Below are 17,242 nucleotides of genomic sequence, written 5' to 3' on the forward strand. Positions count from 1 at the left end.
GTGACCAGAAACTTGCACAGGAAGTTAAGGAGTACAGACAAGGTACACTCTCACTGTAGGCTTACCAGAAAAAATATGAAATTGAATGCTCTTCTATTAAATTGTGAGAGTAAGTCTTATATGAACAGCAAAGAAAAACATGTTTAAACCAACCCTAAACTAAACAGATTCTTGGAAGTTAAATTACCTCTTGCAGCCACGAACTGTCCATAGCTAAATAAGACCTCGCCTTCTGAGATAGGCTTGTCTGCAGTTTCTGTTTCCGTGACAGTTAGGCTGCTTTCATGTGTTGATGGGCCAGAACTGGGAGTATGCACAGGAGATGGAACCCTTGCCTCACAAGGAAGTGACTCAAAGGGTCTAATTGGTTCAGGAGAAGGTAAAATCAACATCTCTGGTTCTTCATCTTTAGCCACAGACATTACACTAAAATGTAAGAAAATATATTGTTAATGCAACAAAATACACTGCACTATATCTTAAACTAAACACTGTAAAGAAATTCTAATTTACAAAGCTTTTATTAAAAGAAGGAACACAGTATTTCATGGACTGATCTGAATAAAAACTTAAAAATAACTTTAACAATGAGCTCTAATTATCTAACTAAAAATTTGCTTATTGTGTTTTGTTATAAAGAAAAGGAGTACTTGTGGCACCTTAGAGACTAACCAATTTATTTGAGCATAAGCTTTCGTGAGCTACAGCTCACTTCATCGGATGCATACTGTGGAAAGTACTGAAGATCTTTTTATACACACAAACCATGAAAAAATGGGTGTTTACCACTACAAAAGGTTTTCTCTCCCCCCACCCCACTCTCCTGCTGGTAATAGATTATCTAAAGTGATCACTCTCCTTACAATGTGTATGATAATCAAGTTGGGCCATTTCCAGCACAAATCTAGGTTTTCTCCCCACCCCCACCCCCAAACCCACTCTCCTGTTCCTAATAGCTTATCTAAAGTGATCACTCTCCTTACAATGTGTATGACAATCAAGGTGGGCCACACTAAACTTTTTAAACTACTACATGCCACAAGGGGCCACAGCAATGGTTCCCTCAACCCACCCAGCAATACTGTTAACCTATCCAACTATACTCTTAGCCCAACAGAAGCAGCTGTCCTATCTCGGGGCCTCTCCTTCTGCCCCTCCACCCCCACGAACATGATACAGTTCTGTGGTGACCTAGAATCCTGTTTTCGACGTCTCCGACTCAAGGAATATTTCCAACACACCTCTGAACAACATACTAATCCACAGAGACCTCCCTACCAACACTACAAAAAGAAGGATTCTAGGTGGACTCCTCCTGAAGGTCGAGACAGCAGACTGGACTTCTACATAGAGTGCTTCCGCCGACGTGCATGGGCTGAAATTGTGGAAAAGCAGCATCACTTGCCCCACAACCTTAGCCGTGCAGAACACAATGCCATCCACAGCCTCAGAAACAACTCTGACATCATAATCAAAAAGGCTGACAAAGGAGGTGCTGTTATCATCATGAATAGGTCGGAATATGAACAAGAGGCTGCTCGGCAGCTCTCCAACACCACTTTCTACAAGCCATTATCCTCTGATCCCACTGAGAGTTACCAAAAGAAACTACAGCATTTGCTCAAGAAACTCCCTGAAAAAGCACAAGATCAAATCCGCACAGACACACCCCTGGAACCCCGACCTGGGATATTCTATCTACTACCCAAGATCCATAAACCTGGAAATCCTGGGCGTCCCATCATCTCAGGCATTGGCACCCTGACAGCAGGATTGTCTGGCTATGTAGACTCCCTCCTCAGGCCCTATGCTACCAGCACTCCCAGCTACCTTCGAGACACCACTGACTTCCTGAGGAAACTACAATCCATCGGTGATCTTCCTGATAACACCATCCTGGCCACTATGGATGTAGAAGCCCTCTACACCAACATTCCACACAAAGATGGACTACAAGCCGTCAAGAACACTATCCCCGATAATGTCACGGCTAACCTGGTGGCTGAACTTTGTGACTTTGTCCGTACCCATAACTATTTTACATTTGGGGACAATGTATACCTTCAAATCAGCGGCACTGCTATGGGTATCCGCATGGCCCCACAGTATGCCAACATTTTTATGGCTGACTTAGAACATCGCTTCCTCAGCTCTCGTCCCCTAACGCCCCTACTCTACTTGCGCTATATTGATGACATCTTCATCATCTGGACCCATGGAAAAGAAGCCCTCAAGGAATTCCACCATGATTTCAACAATTTCCATCCCACCATCAACCTCAGCCTGGTCCAGTCCACACAAGCGATCCACTTCCTGGACACTACAGTGCTAATAAACGATGGTCACATAAACACTACCCTATACTGGAAACCTACTGACAGCTGTTCCTACCTACATGCCTCCAGCTTTCACCCTGACCACACCACACGATCCATTGTCTACAGCCAAGCTCTACGATACAACTGCATTTGCTCCAACCCCTCAGACAGAGACAAACACCTACAAGATCTCTGCCAAGCATTCTTACAACTACAATACCCACCTGCGGAAGTGAAGAAACAGATTGATAGAGCCAGAAGAGTTCCCAGAAGTTACCTATTACAGGACAGGCCTAACAAAGAAAATAACAGAACGCCACTAGCCGTCACCTTCAGCCCCCAACTAAAACCCCTCCAACGCATTATTAAGGATCTACAACCTATCCTGAAGGATGACCCAACACTCTCACAAATCTTGGGAGACAGGCCAGTCCTTGCCTACAGACAGCCCCCCAACCTGAAGCAAATACTCACCAACAACCACATACCACACAACAGAAACACTAACCCAGGAACCTATCCTTGCAACAAAGCCCATTGCCAACTGTGCCCACATATCTATTCAGGGAACACCATCACAGGGCCTAATAACATCAGCTACACTATCAGAGGCTCGTTCACCTGCACATCCACCAGTGTGATATATGCCATCATGTGCCAGCAATGCCCCTCTGCCATGTACATTGGTCAAACTGGACAGTCTCTACGTAAAAGAATAAATGGACACAAATCAGATGTCAAGAATTATAACATTCATAAACCAGTCGGAGAACACTTCAATCTCTCTGGTCACGTGATTACAGACATGAAAGTTGCGATATTACAACAGAAAAACTTCAAAACCAGACTCCAGCGAGAGACTGTTGAATTGGAATTCATTTGCAAATTGGACACTATTAACTTAGGCTTGAATAGAGACTGCGAGTGGCTAAGTCATTACGCAAGGTAACCTATTTCCCCTTGTTTTTTCCTACCCCCATGCCCCCCCAAAAGCGTCCTTGTTAAACCCTGGATTTGTGCTGAAAATGGCCCAACTTGATTATCATACACATTGTAAGGAGAGTGATCACTTTACATAAGCTATTACCAGCAGGAGAGTGGGGTGGGGGAAAGAAAACCTTTTGTAGTGGTAAACACCCATTTTTTCATGGTTTGTGTGTATAAAAAGATCTTCTGTACCTTCCACAGTATGCATCCGATGAAGTGAGCTGTAGCTCACGAAAGCTTATGCTCAAATAAATTGGTTAGTCTCTAAGGTGCCACAAGTCCTCCTTTTCTTTTTGCGAATACAGACTAACACGGCTGTTACTCTGAAACCTGTCATAAAGAAGTTACTTCCATTAAGACAGCTGCAAAAATAGTTCCCCATTTGCCAAAACGATAATAAAAAAAACACTTCAACAGAGCAAAATCTGTTACTAGCAGTTGTGATAAGAACTGGCTTGCTAAGTATCTTGTCAAATATGATTACAAACAAGTACTGATAAAATCTAGAGGAGGTCCTGATTTTCTTATACCTGTTATATAAATCAGCCTCTGATTCTATTTACTGAATTGTTTATCCCAACACTTCATGATATATACATACGGTATTTTCCTGAAGTTATTTATTATACAGGAAAAACAGGCAAAATTACTTGGAAGAGAAATTAGATAATATATTGATTGTTATAACTCACACAGCTCTTGGATGGAGAGTTTCTTCATTCAAAGGACTGGGTTTTTCCTCATCCAGAGGAAGTTCTGCATCACCCCATGGATTTGGAGGCTTTGGGCTTCCCATTCTTGTTGCATCAGAGCCATGTTCTGATACAGGAGGGCTTGGAGTAGTTACTCTAGGAGGTGTATCAACTGGAGTAGCAGCAGGTGTGCCAATAGGAGTAGTGGCAGGTGGAATGTCAAATCCTACACATATGAAATCAATCACAAAATTGTGACTGGCAAGTAAAACAGCAAGTAATCCTCATGTAAGGTCATTATTTTGTTTCATAAGACTTTCATATTTTACCTGAAAACATTCCGATAGTTGTGAGGACTAAACTAATTTAAATAAATGATTAGACAATTGCCTATAGCTCCCACTGACTTCAGTGTGATTTCTGGGTGCTCAGCACCTCTGAAAGCCAAGCCAATATATTTGGGGTGCTTAAACATGGATTTATTAACATTAGGCATAGATAACGAAGCAAAGGTCAGCTATTTCTCTCACATGGTGAGAGGAAAAGCAATGACCCCCAGAGACAATGCCAGTGTAAATTCTGTCTGGTCAGGGCACAACTGATGCCCTATGGAAGACAAAAAAGCATATATTTTTAAATAAATTAGCTCAAACCTTTTAAACTATGTGAGTTCCCCCCTGCTCTCTCAGTGGAAACAAAGACCCAATGGTGGTTATCCTCAGAATTCATATATTTGCAGGAGAAAATATTCTACACCATAAATTAAAGTCAACAGATGTGAGTACACTTGTTCCATCTCAAGTTTAAACACCATTTTCATTACCTGTTTCTGTCATTTGTTCTTGTTCACCAACATCTCCACCGATTTCTGTCACAGACAAAGAAGAAACTGGAGTTTTTACTGGAGACGGTTCTTTTTCAGGAAGTGGTGTATGAGGTGGTGTAGCCAATGGAGTAGACACCACAGACTCCTGAAAAAATAACAGAGGAAAAAGATACATCACTGAAAGTCCAGTAACACAGTGTTCTTTCCATTTAAATATGACCTCCTGGAACTCTTCCTAGCAAGCAAGGGCACTTGAAAAACCTTATCTGAAGATAACTTAATTAGTCTCCACAATGTCAGAAGTCAGAAATCCTGGCTCAAGATATAACAAGATGCCTTCATTCAGTGTGATCAAATGTTTCAATCTGCAGTCTGTTGGAATTAGTCATTTCTCTCTCCACCAAAAGAGGAACCAAATTTGTCTCTACCAATAAATAACTATGCTCTCCATGCAACCTTGTCTCTCCTAAATTTGTTCAGAATTGCTGCCACCAAAGGAAGTCTTGAAAGAGTATAACTGAAGTTCTACACATCCTAAACAAGGAAAGTTTGGTCCTCTTCTCCCTCATCCATAGAGCAGTCATGGAGATTGATAACTGTAGGATAAGCCTATCCACAAATATGTTTTCCTTCCCTGAAACATAAAGAGCCACCCACTGTTTGCAGAATTTGAGTCAATGGCATTTACTGCCCATTAACCAGATCAATCAGTGCTATCTCCAATAGTACATTGAACTGGTTCTGCTTCAGTGAAGAAATTGTGCATTTAGATTCACCTCTGCATCAATGCCCTGATATCCTTGGCACATCAGTGCAGATATTGCCAGAGCTACTTGCTTCTTATGCTATTCCCTTTTTATGCAGTGTTGCTGTAGCTGTGTTGGTCCCAGGATATTAGAGAGACAGGGCAGGTGAGGTAATGTCTTTTATACTGGACCAACTGCTGTTGGGGAGAGAGAGACAGATAGAGCAGCGTCAGAGATTACACAGAGCTTTTCTTCCCGTCAGAAGACCTGGAGAAGAGCTCTGTGCATCTTGAAAGCTTCTCTCTTTCACCAACAGAAGTTGGTCCAATAAAAGATACTATCTCAGGCACCTTGTCTCTCTGATTCTCTTTTTAGACATTCTGATTTGATATTATGTGACATACTGGGACCGGAATCTCCACCACACACAAGAAGGGATCAGGAAGCTGGTTGCAACTCCTCAATCCTGTGCTGCCTGCCCCCAATATAAGTCAAGAATTGTTGAGGAGCAGCTCTAACTTACACAACTGCTGTAAGGCACACTCAGTAAACTCCCTTACACAAATGGATAATCAAATATGGCAGAGCTCTACTCTACTCTGCCATATTCCAACTGCCTCCTCCACCTACACTGGAGGCGAAGGGCTCACTAGTAAAGGAGGCAGCTCTGCCACCTCTATCAGCTTTATGCCACTGGAGAGCTCACCTATGCAATGGGAATACTCAGCTGGCCAGCTACAGCAAGAATACGGCCACTTGTGATACCAGAGAGGCACAAAGGGGACAAAGTGGATCCAAGAATCTGGCCCATTTTCATTAAACCTTTATGTAATAGATTGTCCATGTAGGTCCCTACAAAAATCAAATTGAAGATTTTACCCAACAGAGAACTCTGGATTATAGCTTAGAATCTTCTCATTATCAAAAATATTTTAAAAATTCTGCCCTAGGCTGATAACAGGCAGTGGTCATTTGATTATTAAAGGAAGGAGAAAATTCTTCCATGTTAAAAGGTAAATTTAACTGTTTGAACATTTGCTGAAGACTACTGTAATGCAAAACACAGTCAAGGAGAATCAACCTAACAATGAGGGGAAAAGTACAAATAAATTATCTAAATTCTTTTAGCTCTATAGTCAGGTTCTGAATCTCATGCCTGAGGATGAAACCCACGACTGAAGATGCATGAAGACTACTTATCTTTACAGATATTAAAGAATGCCTTCTAGTGCACAGGATCAAATATAACAAGACACTTGAGCTACAATGTCTATCAATCTTGCAACCTTGTACTGGAAAGAGCATAGCTATTATCCAACAACATGAAATCCAATATTACTATTCCCGTCCTTCAGAGACCAATTTTATGTGCACAGCATTCTAAAAAATAAATGTAGCAAACTGCAAAAGAACTCAAGTTTTGAAAAGTGAAATTGGTTTAAATCTTGTTACTTACTGGGACATATTGGGACTTACTGTAACCAAGAAGCCACAACATGCTTGTTCTGATTCAGAATCGCTTTTCAATGTCTTCAGATTGCACATAACCAAAATCTGGGATTAAAAAAATAAATCCGAACACACTCATAACTACAACCAGAAATAATAATAAAAAAATTCACTCTTACTGGCAAGACTGCTGTGCTTTGAAGAACATTTGTAGCAGGAACTGCTTTCTGAGCTTCCCGCTCACCCAGCATCACGGCAATAGTCTCAGTAAGAGCTTCGTTTACAAAATGATTAATCATTTCTGAGTTCACTGGCACACCAGCGCTGACAAAGAGCTGAAATCCTCCACCACCTGCTGCCTCAACTAAAAAGAAAACACACAAAACCTAAATTCAAATTTTACTTCTTGATATGCAATATATTATATTGCAAAGATATAACAATATGCTTAGCAATTTGCGTCTTCAAAGAACTTTACATACATTAATGAACTCTCAAGCACTCTTGTGAAGAAGTATTATTCCTATTTTACAGATGGGGAAACCGAGGCAGATGACTTGTCCAAGGCCACAGAGGGAGTCAGTGTAAGGGCTGAGGTGAGACTGTGGGAGTCCCTATGTCTCTCTCTTGTGTATGTTTATAAGGCAGGCATTTATCTGATATGCCATTTCTTCACAAGAGAGATAAAGACAGCCACCCTTATAGCCTAGCAAAAGTACAATGCGCAGCTGCACTTTGATTTGCATGGAAGGAGGTTTACCAGAATTTGGTTTCCAAAGCTGGCCCATTTGTGGAATGTTCTTTATCAATTAACCAGGGTAATTTGCTTGTATTGCCCTGATGACCCCTTTCTTCACCTTCACATGTGCACAAACACACATCTTTTCTGTGCATTAGTTTATCAGTTTTGTAAGTTTAACACATCTTACGGTGATAGCCAGTTAAAACTCCCTAACCAAGCTGTTAAAATATCTTTTAGCCCAAATTTGAGATGGATAGCCTTTGGTCCCATCTGCTTTCAGGCTGGAAAGCAACTGAGCCCAACTACAATTCCTACTTACCAATGTCAGAGGTTACGGCCTCACTCTCTTCGCTGTCTGATGTATCCACACTGGGCATTCTTTCCTTCTGGACAGGGTACATCTCGCTAATAATTCGTGCCATTACTTCTTGTTCCACCCTGACAAAACAAAACTTTTGTATTTCTACCAGCAGGCTCTGAGACAGCCAAATTTACAGCACTCTCAATATATGGGGAAAACTTAATAAGACAAAGGGAAATAGTTTTAAAAAAATACTTGCGTTGATTATGTATTTCTTCCCACTACGTTTACAGCTGCTATTTTATTACCTTCCCCCTGACAGGAAACTCACCAGCTAATCAACCTATTTTCTAAAGTTTCCCTCCTTTCAATGATTTCATCCAGAATATCAGCTGGCTGTTGAAAAGCAGGAGCAGTTGGAGGAAATGGAGGGCCGTTATATTTTGGAGAAACAACTTCAGTTCGTCTATTAAATTCCAGGATTGGTTCAGACAATTCTGGGATTCCATCCTCCTCCTCCTGATCCTAGTTACAATAAAAACAAAGAGACAACCTTCAGCATTTTTGCTTTAGAAAATAGCTACAGTTGTGTTATAACATAGTATGCACATGCTTTCCTTTTACCATTTTGCAGTTAATATAGAATATTTCAAGCCTAACAACCCATAAATCTGTGCAGTTATAGAGGTACAGAAGTTATTACATAAAACAGGATTTGGCTCTCCTGCCTGTGGTACATGAGGCAGGAAGATGAAGGATAACTGCAACACCGAGGAAATGTACTTGCAACATTGTAACTGAAGAAAGGGTGGGTGAGGTAGTATCTTTTATTGGACCAACTTCTGTTGGTGAAAGAGACAAGCTTTTGAGATTACACAGAGCTCTTCTTTAGGTCTGGGAAAGGTACTCAGAGTGTCACAGCTAAACACAAGGTGGAACAGACAAGGAGTAAATGCATGTTGCAAGAGGCTAATCAAGATGAAGCGGGCAGTTCACAGCTCTACAGTCATAGGATAAAAGGAGAATTAATGGGTTACAGATTGTTGTAATGACCCATAAATCCAATGTCTTTATTAAGTCCATGATTTTTAGTGTCTAAAAGAGATATTAATTTTAATTTCTTGTGTTTGTCTTCTGAAGGTGTTGTGTGAGGTCAGATATGAAGTGATCATTTTGTGAAAAGTCTTCACCCATGGGTGATACGGTGTTTTTCTCTTTTATCGCTTTTCTGTGTGAGTTCTCTTGAGAGCATAGAGATTGTCTGGTTTCACCCACATAATTGTTATTAGGGTGTGAAGAGCTCTGTGTAAGCTTGAAAGCTTGCCTTTTTCACCAACGGAAGTAGGTCCAATAAAAGATATTACCTTAGCCACCTTGTCTCTCTAACATTACGGGATCAATATGGCTTCAGCAACACTGCAATTATAACTGAAGTCACTTGTAATATGCATCTCAGAAATGCTGTCCCATGGCACAGATTTGCAATCTTTCCATGGATATCTATTTTCTGCAGAATGTACACTTTAATTTAAAATAAGTTTCAGTACTATCTGGCTGTGAAGATATGGACCAAAATGTGAATTTACTTAGCATAGCAGGTAAACTATAGCTCTAACAGCTGTGTCGTTACCTTGGAAGCTTAATGGTAATTTCGATACGCACATTTATTTTTTTCACTACATTTATTTGCTGAAGAGTTAGAAGGGATTTCTAAGCAATGAAATGTAAGACTAAAAAGCTTAATTTTCTGACCCTCCACCCCTTTTGTTTTTTGTTTGTTTTTTTCCACAAGCCTCTACACGTAACCATGGCCAATCACAATATCACACCACACTGTAACACTTAACAGAGGCACCAAGAAGGACCAGATCCTGCAACCTTTGTTTAGCATATAAAATTTTTTACTTATCCAAATAGTAAGAATCACACAGGGGTGAACACTTTTCACAAAGTGATCACTCTATGGCCTGGTCTACACTGGGGGGTGGGGATCGATCTAAGATAGCGTAGCTGAAGTTGACGTATCTTAGATCGACTTAGAATCACTAACTTCGCGTCCTTGCGGCGCGGGAATGATGGCCACTGCTCCCCCGTCGACTCCGCTTCCGCCTCTTGCAGTGGTAGAGTTCCAGAGTCGACGGCAGAGCGATCGGGGATCGATTTATCGCATCTACACTAGACAAGATAAATCGATACCCAATAGATCGATCACTACCCACTGATCCGACGGGTAGCGTAGACGTGGCCTATATCTTACCTCTCAGCCCTCAATCTCAAAGGAAACCTGCACAACATTTTCAAAAGATGAGCCTGGGAGCTTTAATTCACAGCTTTGCTAGACACTAAAAATCATGGACTGAACAGAGATACTGGATTTATGGCTTATTACAACAATCTATAACCCACTAATAAGACCCCCAGCTGCTCACCCTGCTCCTTTCCTCCCTATCACTGGAGGGGTGTTAACGGGTCACTTCACCGTGAATGGACCCTTGAAATATGTGCTATTTATGCTAAATGATCTGTTCCACCTTGAATTTAGCTGTGACATTCTGAGGCTACGTCTACACTAGCACGTTTTTCGGTATAACTTATGTCGCTCAGGGGTGTGAAAAACACACCCCCTGAGCGACAAAAGTTACACCGACAGAAGTGCCGGTGTGGACAGCACTGTATCAGCGGGAGATGCACTCCCGCTGACATAGCTGCTGCCGCTCTTTGGGGTGGTTTAATTATGTCAATGGGAGAGCTCTCTCCTGTCAGCATAGAGTGGCTACAAGGGAGAACTTACAGCAGTGCAGCTGCATTTGTACAGCTGTGCCGCTGTAAGCTCTTTAGTGTAGACATCGCCCGAGTACGTTTCCCAGTCCTGAAGAACAGCTCTGTATAAGCTTGAAAGCTTGTCTCTCTCACCAACAGAAGTTGGTCCAATACAAAATATATTCTAGTACATCTTATCTCTCTAGTAAGAATTACTCACATGAGTAAGACCTGAAGGACTGACCCGTAAGGTTATGTCTACACTGTAACAAAAAACCCACAGCTGGTGCGAGCTGACTCGGGCTTGCGGGGCTTGGGCTGCAAGGCTGTTTCACTGCAGGGTAGACTTCCAGGCTTGGGCTAGGGCTCGGTCTAGTAATCTCTGAGGTGAAGGGTCCCAGAGCTCAGGCTAAGAGGGAAAAGGGAGCAAGCACTTCCACTCTGATATTAAAGTTTCTCTCCCAGTCTTCCGCTCCACTAATTTTCAAGTATTTTAAATTTGAAAAAGGTAATAAAGCTCCATACTGGGCACTAGAGCAAAAAACATTTTTGCTGTGGATTTGGGGGGGGGGGGGGTTTAACGTATTGGTTTTTAAAAAAGGCATTTTCTTAAATAATGCATAACTTACAAAACAGACATATGAACATGATATTCACATTTGGACTACACCAAATAGAAATCTTACCCAAAAAATTCGATAACGATTTAAAAATAATGTATTAAATAGCACTATTCTATAACATTTAAAAATAATGTATTACATTTAAACTCAAATAAGGGTGCCATATCATCTTAAAATTACTCTGGATGACTTGTGAGTTGATAAGCAATTCGTTCTGTTGGGATATATGCATTCATAGCCATAATTCATTCTCACAAGTGAATGTACAAATTCCTCTGTCTGGTGTTTCATTATGCGTGTTCTTTCTACTGACTATATTAACTCTTATAAATTTTCTTTGATGTCTCCCATTTAATATAATCTTTTCTAAAGTGTTTAAAATGCAGACATCTGGATTAAATAAAGTAAGCATATGCAATAAATCTCAATGCAAATGCAATTAATAGCTTCTGGCTAAAACTTCAGCGGTTTTTCTACATTTCCAAATCATATACATAAGATTTTAAAATATATTTGTATTAGTATACCAATCTGAACAGAGAAGTATATATTATATTCATTTTGGGATAATACATAATCTTCACTGAAAATTAAATACAAAAATTATGTTCAGCATTTAATTATACAGAGTAAACCTATTTATATGTCATCTCTTCCAGTCTTGTCCTGAATGATATGTAGTTAATTCTGCATTTCACCTCCTAAGGGACCTTTGAAAATGTCTATCATGACAACCAACCAAAAAAAATGACAAATTAGAAGTTATTTTAGATCTAGTTGGAATATTAATCATTCTACTTTTCAAAGTATGAAGTTGAGGCCCTCTCTATTTAGATCTCAAAAGTATATTCACATAATGTTATAGAAATAAAAAATGGCAGAAATGATCAGGTAAAATATGAGAATTTTGTTTTATAATTGAAAAATATATTAATAGTCTCTTATCAAAGTTCTCCAATAACTTAATCATGAATTTATTTTTTGACACTGTTGATTTTCAAAGGCTTTCATGGTGTAGGCTTTGGCTGCATTAGATATCCTCTTTGAAAAACTCATCCTGATGAGTACAGCTAGTCAGAAAAACATAGATGGAACCATTTTTCATGGGAAAATGCAGTTCCATCTATACCAAAAACCTTTGCAAAATCTTGTTGATTTTGCCAAAATTTCATTTAGAGGAAAAAGGAGGGGAATGTTCTGACAATAATGAAACATCCTGTTTCTACATTTCTGCTGGTCACACCCTCTGCTCCAGCTTGTTACCAGATCGTTGATTCCAAAGTTGTGTAAAAACAAGTAGAATATGATTAGTAAGAATAACTTCAATGCCAACTCGTAAACTATGTACAATAGGCTAAATGGCCCACATACTGTAGGTACAAAAATTATATTTTGCCCTTTGAATAAGCAGCCATTCAGGGAAGGAAGAAAAGAGAGTTACCTTTTCCATAACTGTTGTTCTTAGAGATGTGTTGCTTATGTCTATTCCACAATAGGTGTGCGTGCTTGCCACGTGCACCGGTGCTGGAAGTGTTTCCCCTAGCAGTACCCGTAGGGGGGAGTGCCCCCCGCAACCCCTGGAGTGGCACCTGCCTGGCGCGGTATAAAGGGAGCTGTGCGCTCTCTCCACCCTCAGTTCCTTCTTGCCAGACAACTCTGACAGAGGGGAAAGAGGGTGGGATGTGGAATAGACATAAGCAACACATCTCGAAGATCACCAGTTACGGAAAAGGTACTGTCTTTTCTTCTTCGAGTGATTGCTCATGTGTATTCCACAATAGGTGATTCCAAGCTACATCTGTTGGAGGTGGGTAGGAGTTCACAAGTTCCCATGATGGAGAACAGCCCTGCCAAACCCGGCGTCATCCCTGGTTTGGGGGATGATCGCACAGTGCGAGGTGAATGTGTGAACTGAAGACCACGTGGTGGCCTTACAAATGTCCTGGATGTGGACGTGGGCCACAAAGGCAGCCGACGAGGCCTGCACCTGAGTTGAGTGTGCCCTCACAATGGGTGGCGGGGGGACACCCGCCAGCTCATAACAGGAATGGATGCACAAAGTGATCCAATTGGAAAGCCGCTGAGTGGAAATCGGCTGGCCCCTCATGCACGCAGCCGAGGCGATGAACAATTGCGAGGACTTTCTGAATGGCTTGGTCCGCTCGAGGTAGAAAGCCAGAGCTCTCCTCAGGTCGAGCGTGTGGAGACAGCGCTCCTCACTAGATGTGTGAGGCTTGGGGCAGAGGACTGGTAGAAAAAAGTCCACGTGGTAGGCGGAGACCACCTTTGGGAGGAATGTGGGGTGTGAACGGAGCTGGACCTTGTCTTTCTGAAAGACCATGTACGGCGGCTCAGAGGTCAGGGCCCTGAGCTCCGAGACTCGCCTGGCCAGCGTGACTGCAACCAGGAAGGACACCTTCCATGAGAGGTGAGACCAGGAGCAAGTGGCCAGTGATTCAAATGGGGGCCCCATGAGACAAGCCAACACCAGGTTTAGGTCCCACTGCGGGACCGGGGGTCTAGAATATGGAAAAAGACGGTCCAAACCCTTAAGGAATCGGCCAGTCATAGCATGTGAAAATACCGTGTACCCTTGCACGGGTGGATGGAAGGCCGACATGGCTGCCAGATGCACCTTGACTGACGAGGGCATCAGGCTCTGGGCCCTCAGGTGGAGGAGGTAATCAAGGATAAGCTGGATCGGGGCGGTCACCGGGGAGACACCCTGGTCTGCCGCCCACCTAGAAAACCGGGACCACTTCGCCAAATAAGCGCGGCGAGTGGATGGCCGTCTACTTTCGAGGAGGACGTGCTGAACCTGCTCTGAGCACGTCCTTTCCTCTCCACCTAACCACTGAGCAGCCACACCGCGAGGTGAAGAGCTGCCAGGTTGGGGTGGAGGAGGCGGTCCTGGTCCTGAGACAGCAGGTCTGGGTGGAGCAGCAACAGCCACTGCGGAGCTACTGCCAGGCCCGTGAGGGTCATAGAATCATAGAATCATAGAATATAAGGGTTGGAAGGGACCCCAGAAGGTCATCTAGTCCAACCCCCTGCTCAAAGCAGGACCAATTCCCAGTTAAATCATCCCAGCCAGGGCTTTGTCAAGCCTGACCTTAAAAACCTCTAAGGAAGGAGATTCTACCACCTCCCTAGGTAACGCATTCCAGTGTTTCACCACCCTCATAGTGAAAAAGTTTTTCCTAATATCCAATCTAAACCTCCCCCACTGCAGCTTGAGACCATTACTCCTCGTTCTGTCATCTGATACCATTGAGAACAGTCTAGAGCCATCCTCTTTGGAACCCCCTTTCAGGTAGTTGAAAACAGCTATCAAATCCCCCCTCATTCTTCTCTTCTGCAGGCTAAACAATCCCAGCTCCCTCAGCCTCTCCTCATAACTCATGTGTTCCAGACCCCTAATCATTTTTGTTGCCCTTCGCTGGACTCTCTCCAATTTATCCACATCCTTCTTGAAGTGTGGGGCCCAAAACTGGACACAGTACTCCAGATGAGGCCTCACCAATGTCGAATAGAGGGGAACGATCACGTCCCTCGATCTGCTCGCTATGCCCCTACTTATACATCCCAAAATGCCATTGGCCTTCTTGGCAACAAGGGCACACTGCTGGCTCATATCCAGCTTCTCGTCCACTGTCACCCCTAGGTCCTTTTCCGCAGAACTGCTGCCTAGCCATTCGGTCCCTAGTCTGTAGCTGTGCATTGGGTTCTTCCGTCCTAAGTGCAGGACCCTGCACTTATCCTTATTGAACCTCATCAGATTTCTTTTGGCCCAATCCTCCAATTTGTCTAGGTCCTTCTGTATCCTATCCCTCCCCTCCAGCGTATCTACCACTCCTCCCAGTTTAGTATCATCCGCAAATTTGCTGAGAGTGCAATCCACACCATCCTCCAGATCATTTATGAAGATTGGGTCCCGTACCAATGCTGCCTGGACCACACCAGGACAATCAGGAGGACCCAGGCCTTGTCCGTCTTTATCTTCTCCAGGACCCTGCTTATTAGAGGGAACGGAGGAAAGGCGTAGAGAAGCTGGGCTGACCAGGATAAGAGAAAGGCATCGGAGAGAGTGCCCTTCCCCAGATCCCCCCCGGAGCAGAACTGGGGGCATCGCCGGTTCTGCTGACTCGTGAACAGGTCCATTTGGGGAGTTCCCCACCTTCGGAAGAGTCGGTGGGCCACTTCCGGGTGGAGGGACCACTCGTGTTGCGAGGAAAAGTCCTTGCTCAAGCGATCTGCCCTCTCGTTCCGGGCACCCGGTAGGTGGAAGGCCTTCAGGTGGATGTCGTGGGCTATACAGAAGTCCCACAGCCTGAGGGCTTCATGGCAGAGGTCAGAGGATCGAGCCCCGCCCTGCCTGTTGATATAGAACACTGAGGCCGTGTTGTCCGTGAGGACCCTGACTACCTTGCCCTCCAGGTGCGAGCGGAAGGCCATACACACCAGCCACAATGCCCTGAGCTCCTTGACGTTTATATGTAAGGTCAGGTCTTGAGCCAACCATAGGCCTTGGGTCTGAAAGTTCCCCACATGAGCCTCCCAACCCAGGTCCGACACATCGGACACCGGTTCCAATGATGGCGCCCTGTCCCTGAATGGGATCCCTTGGAGCATGTTGTTTGGGGTGGACCACCACCATCGGGAGGTGATCACAGAGTCCGGCACGGTGAGGACCTTGTCCTTCCTGTCTGTGGCCTGGGAGAATTTCGAGGCCAACCAGAGCTGGAGGGGCCTCATCCTGACCCTGGCGTAATGAACCACATACGTGCACGCCGACATGTGACCCAAGAGTTGTAGGCAAACCCTGGCTGTTGTCACTGGGAACCTTGTGACTGAGTCGATGAGACCTTTCAGGGTCTCGAATCTGCCTGGCGGGAGAGAGGCCCTGGCCAACACTGCATCCAGGAGCACCCCGATAAACTACGCATTAGACTGGGACTAACGTGGACTTGGTGTTGTTTACCAACAGGCCAAAGGCGGTGCACGTGGACAGGAGGAGCACCACGTGATCCCTCACCTGCGACCGGGAGGTGCCCTTGACAAGCCAATCGTCCAGATAGGGAAATATCTGGACCCCCCGCTGTCTGAGGTAGGCCGCTACCACCGACATGCATTTTGTAAACACCCTGGGGGCAGTGGACAGACCAAATGGTAGGACTGTGAATTGTTAGTGATTCTGTCCCACCACAAAACAGAGGAAGGGTCTGTGCCCCTCGAATATGTGGATGTGGAAGTACGCGTCCTGTAGATCGAGGGCAGTGTACCAGTCCCCGGGATTCAGGGAGGGGATGATGAAGGCCAGGGAGACCTTGCAGAACTAGAGCTTCACCATGTACTGGTTCAGACCTCAGAGGTCAAGGATGGGCCTGAGCCCCACTTTGGCCTTCGGGATAAGGAAATAATGGGAGTAATACCCCTTGCCTGTGAACTCCTCAGGCACCACCTCTATCGCTCCTAGACCTAGGAGCCGACCCACCTCCTGCTCGAGCAGAGCTTCGTGCGAGGGATCCCCCAAGGGGGACGGGGTGGGGGGTGGTTGGGCAGGGAGGAAGTAAATTGGAGGGTGTAACCCTGGGAGATGGTGTTGAGGACCCATCAGTCAGAGGTTAGCGGCAACCATTCTGGGAGGAAAGCACACAACTGGTTGGAGAAGGGAAGCTTTATTGGGGGTGGATCCCTGATGAGGTGCCCCCAAGCGTCCCGTCAAAAATGCCTTTTCCCCGCCTGCTTGCCCTTGGAGGACCCAGGCTGGGGGGCAGGCCGAGACTGCCTCTGAAGGC

The 17,242-nt window shown here is 44.1% G+C and overlaps 1 protein-coding gene across 10 annotated transcripts in view; it reads right to left on the reverse strand.

Moving 5' to 3' along the window:
* The window catches only part of KIAA0586 (KIAA0586 ortholog), a 140,066-nt gene that overhangs the window by 52,867 nt on the left and 69,957 nt on the right, over positions 1-17,242 (reverse strand). For all 10 annotated transcript variants that reach the window (XM_048851977.2, XM_075129961.1, XM_075129965.1 and 7 more), the window contains exons 21-26: positions 8,393-8,586; positions 8,080-8,198; positions 7,198-7,382; positions 4,821-4,968; positions 3,998-4,223; positions 188-426 (exon numbers count right to left, since the gene is read on the reverse strand). In XM_048851977.2, the coding sequence (XP_048707934.1) occupies positions 188-426; positions 3,998-4,223; positions 4,821-4,968; positions 7,198-7,382; positions 8,080-8,198; positions 8,393-8,586 (1,111 nt within the window). The remainder of the gene's footprint in view (positions 1-187; positions 427-3,997; positions 4,224-4,820; positions 4,969-7,197; positions 7,383-8,079; positions 8,199-8,392; positions 8,587-17,242) is intronic.

This window comes from Caretta caretta, chromosome 6, assembly GCF_965140235.1.
Source record: "Caretta caretta isolate rCarCar2 chromosome 6, rCarCar1.hap1, whole genome shotgun sequence".
Classification (NCBI taxonomy): domain Eukaryota; kingdom Metazoa; phylum Chordata; order Testudines; family Cheloniidae; genus Caretta; species Caretta caretta.